This window comes from Cnephaeus nilssonii (assembly GCF_951640355.1).
Source record: "Cnephaeus nilssonii genome assembly, chromosome: 18".
Taxonomy (NCBI): Eukaryota; Metazoa; Chordata; class Mammalia; order Chiroptera; family Vespertilionidae; genus Cnephaeus; species Cnephaeus nilssonii.
Genome location: NC_137089.1, coordinates 44,575,555 through 44,584,187, shown reverse-complemented (window position 1 = coordinate 44,584,187; position 8,633 = coordinate 44,575,555). Strand labels below are relative to the sequence as shown.

General features: G+C 41.1%; 1 protein-coding gene across 1 annotated transcript; it reads left to right on the top strand.

Moving 5' to 3' along the window:
• Nucleotides 1-916: 916 nt before the first annotated feature.
• On the top strand, nt 917-1,290 carry LOC307114301 (uncharacterized protein; the record flags this gene model as incomplete). Its single annotated transcript, XM_079796614.1, has 2 exons — nt 917-985; nt 1,201-1,290. 2 exons carry the CDS (start codon nt 917-919, stop codon nt 1,288-1,290), a joined length of 159 nt encoding a protein of 52 aa, XP_079652740.1.
• Nucleotides 1,291-8,633: the final 7,343 nt, after the last annotated feature.

Sequence of the window (8,633 nt, the reverse complement as noted above, 5' to 3'; positions counted from 1 at the left end):
AATCATTGATTGGCTGCCTCCTGCACACCCCCTCCTGGGGACTGAGCCCACAACCTGGGCATGTGCCCTCTCTGAGAACCCAGCTGTTTCCTCCTGGTTCAGAGGTTGATGCTCAACCACTGAGCGGCACCAGCTGGGCTTCTCTATTCTTGATCTGGTGGTGGTGGTGGTGGGGCGGGTGGCTCTGAACTACTTCCCAGGCTGCTTTCTCTGCACATCTGCGGGTGGGATGGGGGGTGAGTTTCACACTGAGTCCGAGTATTGGAGCCTCAGTGGGCCCTGGAGAGAGAGAGTTCTGTGCTAGAATGCTTCACACTTCTGTCCCAGGCCCTGTCACAGAATCTGCATGCTTATGTCACTCAACCCTCCAACTAAGGAGGCAGGTACAGTCAGACCAGAAAAGGACCAGACAAGAAAAGACAACTGAACTCAAGTGGTTTGAGTAACTTGGCCAGAGGCAGGGACTCAGCCATGAAGTCTGGCCTCACCCCCAGGCTGCTGGCTGGATGTGAATTTGTAGCCTCCGTGTTGGGAGGAACGAGCCTGGGGGGAGGAGGGCAGCCTCCTGATTGAAATTTAGGGCAACCAAGCAAGGAAACTTGGGGTGAGAAATGAGGCGACCCCTGCCCTCACCACTGTCGCCCCCCACCCCCTCCTCCGCAGGCCTATGCGTCCCTGCGCACTGTTTACAACAGCCCCTTGTGGGCGCAGCGGGGGCAGTGCCACCCGGCGCCGGCCCCGTGGCAGCACCAGACCCTGGAGATGTGACCGTGGCTCGGGACATGAGCCCGCTTGTTCGCTCACTCTCAGTGAAAAGAGTTTTGAAATGAGTTCTGAATAGACAGCATTTTCTTTGTGCGGTTGGTAAATAACAGAGCAAAGTTAGCAAGTTGCTGCGCTTCTGCACTCTGATTCCATGGAACCTTTCTGTAGGGAGCAGGGCAGGATGTTTTTAACTGGATGTGACCTCCCTGGAAGACTAGAGGTAAGGAGAACACAGCTGTTGCCATAACTGAATATTTCACATGGGGAACGTGGCTTTTGCTACATCTACACAAGAGAGACTTTTTACATAATACACACAAACCGATGCCCCGGAGTAGGTGCTATTCAATTTGGTTTGGCATTTGTTTAGATCTGATTAAAAATCAGTGATTTTGTGGTGATTTTCATGCGCACATTTGTTTTTCTCTCCTTCAGAAAGTAATAACATTTCCGACCGGGGCGGTGTGGAGAAATCCTAAGAGAAATAGCATAAGAGCATTTTGGAATATATCTCGGAAAAGATAACTTCCTACACATCCATAGAGATTCACCAGGTAAAGGTAAGAACAAAAATGTTGGAAAAAGAAGATTCCGGTTATTTCATCACCTCACACTGGATTGCATGTTGGGAGACAAACATCTCCCACTGGTGGAGGATGAACCAAGGGGGAGTTAGGAGGGCCCACCTTCTGCCTCTCCCTCTTTTCGGAATGGGCATGAGCATGGTCCATGAGCTGGATCCTCTGTGATGACTGGGGGTCCCCAGATTGTTTTTCACGCCGGCTGGAGAGCCGCAGAGAACATGCGCCTGGGGTGAGGGCCCTGACAGCTGATGACATTCAGCCGGCAGGCACTCTGCTAAGAAGTCGATGTGTTTAATACTGCAAATGTTACTTGTGCAGTATGGAATCGCTTTGAGGTTTATATTTGCACTGACTCATTTCCTATTTAGGATTCTTTAAAAAGCCACTTTTACGGTGCTCAGATGAGAAGTACATCTGTTGCTTACATATAATAAGCATCCAATATAAAGACATGTTGAATGCTGGAGCCATTTGTTTGTCGCTATAGGAGACCCGTCACATATGCATGGCGTGTGTCTCTTTACTGGAATAAAGGCCCGGAGGAGTCCAACTTTATGGTTCTTCCCTTGAGCAGTAAGATTAAAAAAAAAAAATCTCCGAATAATTTAGGTCACCGTAATGAATGTCATTTAGAACTCTTGAATGGGTACTTTGAATGAAGTTCAGAGGGACAAAGATTGCATTGGTTACTATGGAGTATTTGGGGTTCTGGATGAGTTTCTTAAGCAAAGCATAGCGAACACCTTTATATGTTGGTAGGTAACATACACACAACATTAACACTATAACAAGGTTGTCTTTCAAGCAGGCCTAGGAATCTAGCTGTTGGTTCTCAGGACAGTCAGTTGTATGTCTCATAATTGTGGGTAAAGTAAAGAATTATATATAACTCGAGTACAAGTTATGTTGGAGCAGCTATGCCAATGGGGAAGAGCTTCTGATTTTTCAAACAATTGGTGAGATACATTTGTTGCATATAAATCGGAGCCGGGATCTTTCTATTTCAGATAGATTGCTGTCATATTAACTGAAATGAACCCTTTAGGTCAACTTAGATGGAGTAATGCTAAAGAAGTGGTTCTCCTAGGTTCACACAGTTGAGATAAAAATGTGACCTTCCCAATAAAATCATCCTAGATTAAATAAGTTCAAAATTACATACTGTTTCCTCTTCCAAATTTAAAACGAGATCTTTTAGATTAAATAGTGCATTTAGTTTGTGATTAAGTTATTATGCTCTGGAAAAAGATGTCTCCAACATGAAATAAAAATTAAATCCAAAGATCCTTACATTTTAAAACAAGTTTTACTTTAAACATTTAAATGAAAATAAAGCTAGGTATGTACATCACCCCATAAGAAATAGAGCCACTTGAGCAATGGATTTATGAATTTGGTGGCAATGTGGGCGAGAGGAAGCTGTAGTACCGGTTTCCTGAAACCATTTACAAGCAGTTACCAGCAGAGGGCATTGCAAAGCAATGAACTCAGAGGAATGTCCAAACAGGCATCTACAAATTTAAGTGAAAATACCTGTATGAAAGTAATACTTTTTGGACCGCATCCTCCACCGTAATCATAGACCTGTAAAATAATTTTCAAAGAGCCTCAAATATGTTAATCCCTAAATGAGCCTCTTTCCATGACAATGTTGAGATGTGAGGACATAACTTGATTTCCCTATGGTCCTCAAAGGTTTTTACATTTTGATTTTTCTTTTGATTTATTTTATTACAAAAGACTATGTGAATGCAGGTCCCAGTAATGTGCACATATTTTCAATATAAAGCTTTTCAAGATGATTTAAAAAAAATTGAAGAAATCATAAACTCAGATTCATGGAACGATCCCTTACCAAACTCAGCATTTGAAGCAAAATAGAGCTTAGAAAGTTTTCCATTAAACACAAATTTATTGACACAAAACTATAGAACATTGTTCTACATGTTAAATTTTTTCTCAGAATTGCTACAACAAACTTTTTATTTTTCATTAAAAACCCCATATAATACTTGATATTTGACATGCATTTTAACTGGAAATCTGGAACAAAAAGGACAAACTAGACTGGAAGAGAATCCTAAAGAACTAAGAGGGCCAATTTTCTGAAAACATGTTACATTTTGTTACAGGGTTATTATAAAAACCCCAGTTTAATGGTCAATGCATAAATGTTTAAGGAATCTAAATGTCTTTATTCTGAATTTTCTCCTGTAATCTGAAAGTTGGCATTGAAGGTTATAATTTTTTATAGGCTAATTAGGATTATAATGTATTTTTTTCTCTTTTCAAAAGTTAATGAGCACATAACAAGTTGGACGTACTTTTACAAGCCAAGTATCCTTCTGACGGCATTAGTTTTCTTGGATTTACCAAGAAATGACTTTGGCTCATACTGACTTGAGATATTTGACTTACCAAGTATTGTTGTCTTCAGAGGTTTCCCAGGCAACTGCATCAGTTCTCCTGGTTGCAGTCAAAAGTGTCCTTGAACTCTCAGCTCACTTCACTTCCTGGTATGAGCCATGTGTGCAGCAAAAAGAGAAGCACCAAGACTTCCTGTCACAGGCTAACGTGAATGGGTTGGTGAAGAGGTGGATGTATTTCACAAAAGGATGCACGTGGGCGTTAAAACTCCCACTGGCCCGCAGGTTTACTTCGTCAGGCTCTCGTTTTCATTTGGGGTTGGGAGGAGGCCACAATCGATAGGCTATGTTCTAGGTTCTGTTTCACTTCTCAGCGCTCCTGGGCAGATTCTGGAGAGCAGTGCCCCAAACTCTTACCCTAAGTCACCCCAAGAACTCCAAGTACAGATGGCTGGCCCACCAGCGAGTGACCACCTCTGAACCTCCGACTGGAGCCTCGGGACCCCAGCTGACTAATACACCCTGACTTTGTCATAGATCTTGTTTCTCCTTGAACCCATCATACTTTTGTTCTACTATGTTTATTTCCACATCCACATCATTCCTGAGCAGAGAGGGAGGGGGAAATGGAAATCGCTGCTCCTGAGGTCTGTAAAAGGTTCTTCTGTGTAACATCGATTACATTGTCTTGTGTTGAAAACAAAACATTTCACCTAATCGAGGCAGATAGTTCAGTTAGAATGTCATTTTTCACTTTTTTCTTTACCTTGGCTCTTGTTCTCACAACTGATTTAATAGTGACCAGACTGATTGACAAATAAGGCGATATAATAACATAGTCAGGCCCTAGCTGGTTTGGCTCAGTGGAGAGCACGTTGGCCTGTGGACTCAAGGGTCCTGGGTTCGATTCCGGGCAAGGGCACATGATCCCCAGTAGGGGGTTTGCGGGAGGCAGCCGATCAGTGATTCTCTCTCATCATTGATGTTTCTATCTCTTTCTCCCTCTCCCTTCCTCTCTGATATTTATAAAAATATATTAAAAAAATAGTCAGCAAATCACACTAGTTGAAGTCTTTTAATAGGAGCAGAAGTTTCCCTATTGGTTCCACATTGAACTTAAAGTCTAGAGAGCTGCAACAATTGATTATCTGTCATCTAGATCCAGCCATAAAAGTAGAACTCACCACCTCCCCCCCAACCTCTGACTGTCCTTTTTCCCTGCATTTGTTATATTTTGTTCTGTTTGATATATTCACTGGGACATGAACATCTATCCCACTGAAATGTGTCTGATTAAACAGATGTTTATATATCTACTTTTATGGGTCTGTAAGAAATTTTAGTAAGGATATGTATATATATCCTTATCCATATATATATGAATTTATTTATGAAAGCATCTTCGGTCTACCTATCAATCATCTATCTATCTATTCATCTATCTATTGATCATTGCTTTAGCTACCAGCCCTTCACAATTACCATTGTGATTATCACTTTGAATAATCCTTGGCTTGTTAAAATTAATGTAGATAGATGTAGTATAAAATGTAGTTTTCAGGGTGTGAAATAATAGTAATCAATTTGAATAAATATTTGCTATTTGTTTTCATAAAAGTTTAAGTCCTCAAAAGAGAACTCTGACCAAAATAGGATCAATGAAACAGTTGGCACGTGTCATATCACTGGTTTTTAATTAAAACAATGCTCTGAATGTTGGCGTGGACTGGACTACTGTACATGAGCAGTTTTAGAATTTTTTAAGCTGAAATCCAACTGGTGAGTTTTTAATCAGAATAGATTTATTTTTGCTAATTTATAATATATCTGTGCATTGATGAGCACGGGCAATATAGTTTTGATACCTAAATCACAGTTTTAAAAATTCCAAGAGGTGTATGAACCCGCAGACAGGGACAGTGATTTCTGAGCCAAAGGATTTTTGTTCAAAGCTAATATGTATAATAGAAAACCAGTCTCTCACTGGAAGGCTTTGTGATCATATTTCAATAACTGAATGAATATTCTGAATTAATAAGCATAACGTTTGTATAAGCTAAAAGCTAGTCTAAGCTCTGCATTCATTGATGGGAACCTTAAGTAAATGTTTCTTTTCGTCAGCTTGCTCAAAGGCATAAACATAATTATGGTTCTGAGGCAATGTGCATCCACTAGTTAAAAAAAATAACTGGGTCTGGGGTAGGTAGCTAGAAGTTATGGGTTTATGTTGTTTTGAGTAGTTGGAAGACCCTGAAGAAACAGTTTTTAAAATAAATCTGTATTTATTCATACTTCGTATCTCACGGAAAAACTTATTTCTGTAAGTTTTGTTTTGTTACTAGATTTCAAAACATTGACATTTATATCTTGATAGAAAATATAGAAAACTTACAGAAATATCAAAGGACGAGTTAGTTTTAATTTTTAAATTATTATTATTATTATTATTATTATTATTGTTGATTTCAGAGAGGAAGGGAGAGGGAGAGAGAGAGATAGAAACATCAATGATGAGAGAGAACCACCGATCAGCTGCCTCTTGCATGCCCCCAGCTGGGATTGAGCGAGCAACCTGGGCAGGTGCCTATGACTGGAATCGAACCCGGGCCCCCTTCAGTCCTCAGTCCGACGCTCTATCCACTGAGCCAAACCAGCCAGGGCTTTATTATTATTTTTTTGTTAATTTTTTAAAAATTGATTTTAGAGAGGAAGGGAAAGGGGAGATCGAGATAAAAACATCAATGATGAGAGAGACTCATTGATTGGCTGCCTCCTGCACGCTCCCCCCACTGGGGATTGAGCCAGCAACCCAGGCATGTGCCCTTGACTGGAATTGAACCCAGGACTCTTCAGTCTGCCGGCCAACATTCTATCCACTGAACCAAACCAGCTAGGGCATAGTTTTAATGTTGTAAAAATGTTAAGAGAGACAATAAGAGAAAAAATGGACCCCGCTTGCCATCTTTCCCAATAACTTTGGTCTCTTTTGCTACAGTTAGTTCACGAAAACAGAATGATGAGTTGTATGGATCACAACTGGTTTCATCTTCTCTTCCCCGCTGCAGCATCCCTCACATCATCTGTTCTTTATCTCTTAAATGTTAAGATGTTATAAAACCGGAGAAGGAATGATACACATGTTTGCTTCCTGGGATTGCAAATGCGTTAATTGCATTCATTTCTGCAAGGTCTATCATTTATTCTTTCGACAAATATCTGAATACTTTTATGTGTCAGGCATTGGTTTCATGTGACTGTGTTATTCCTTTTAAGTCTCTCAAGAGCCCCATGAGGTGGTTGTTATCTCCACTGTACTCGTGATGAAACTGAGACTTTCAGAGAAATAAGAAAAACTTTTCAAAATACTAGAACTAATAAGTGTTGGAGTTGGGATTTAAATCACAACCCATGGCTTTCCTCACTAGTGCTTCAGAAGAAGACCTGTCCCGAAGGAAGTTCTGTTTTACTGCTGACATTTCAAAACTCTTAATTTGAAATGATTTCAAGCTCAGAAAAAGTTGTAAGTGCAAAAGTTGTAGGTAAAAAGAACTCCTGAATACCCTTCCCCAAGATTTCCCAGTTGTTAACATTTTGCTGCATTTGCTTTCTCTCTCTTTCTGTATTTATGAGTACACACACAAATGCACACGCATGTGTATATGACATTACTCTTTATGAAACATTTATAAGATGTTGGGATAAGATCTAAGCAGGATGCCTATTTTCTGCTAACTATGAGAGTACATATCTCCCTAAACATATGCACACTATCTTACCTTTCTACAACGCACGAGGAAAAGCATGGAATTAACAGTGATACAATCGCTAGACTTTATTCCCACTTTGCCAGTTAGCCCAATGGTGCCCATTACAGAAAAAAAATTGTCCAGGATCCAACCCAGGATTACACATTGTTTTTAATTGTCTCTAGTCTCTTGTAATCAGGAACATTTCATCAGTCTTTATCTCTCCACTCCCTTACATGGTTGAAGAGTAGAGGCCAGTTATTTTGTAAAATGTACCTCCATTTGGGTTTGTCTGATGTTTCCTCATGATTTGATTCATATTATCCATTTTTGGCAGGAGCGCTGCTGTGTTCTTTCTCAGTGTATTATGTCAGGCACGGACACTGATTTGCCTCATTACTGGTTTGTTCACTTGTGTAAGGTGGTATCTGTCCACGATATTCGCAGCAAAGTTACTGAGAAGGCGTTTGAAACCATCCCTTTGAATGCAGAGGAAAAGGGAGGTGGAAGCAATTAGCCAAGTAAAATAAAAATGGAGAGCGGGCGATACTGATGCAACATAGGAATAATGCTATCCAAAAAATATAATAGGAGACACATTTTCTACAACGAAGAGAGGACGGATAGAACTGTAAATAAAGTTATGCCGGCAGAAGGGACTAGAGGTGAGCATCCAATCCCTTTAAAGACAGAATGAAGATGAACTCGCTGTGAAATTGCTTACAGAATGAAATAGAGATGCTTTAAACTCAAATCAACACAATACTATTATTAATAAAAATGGAAAGTGTAGAGCAAAGGAGAAGGTAAGAGAAAAGATAAGGGAGAGGATTCTTCATTGTTCATAACAAGGTTAGCATAGATCCCGTTCAAAACTGAGAGGTATCTTGGTGAGAAGGCAGTCCCAGTGTTGTAGAACTGCCACCCCCGGCTCACTCACACCCAGGGGCACTCACACCCAGGGGCACTCACACCCAGGCTCACTCACACCCAGGGGCACTCACACCCAGGCTCACTCACACCCACGCTCACTCACACCCAGGGGCACTCACACCCAGGGGCACTCACACCCAGGGCACTCACACCCAGGGGCACTCACACCCAGGGGCACTCACACCCAGGCTCACTCAAACCCAGGGGCACTCACACCCAGGCTCACTCACACCCACGCT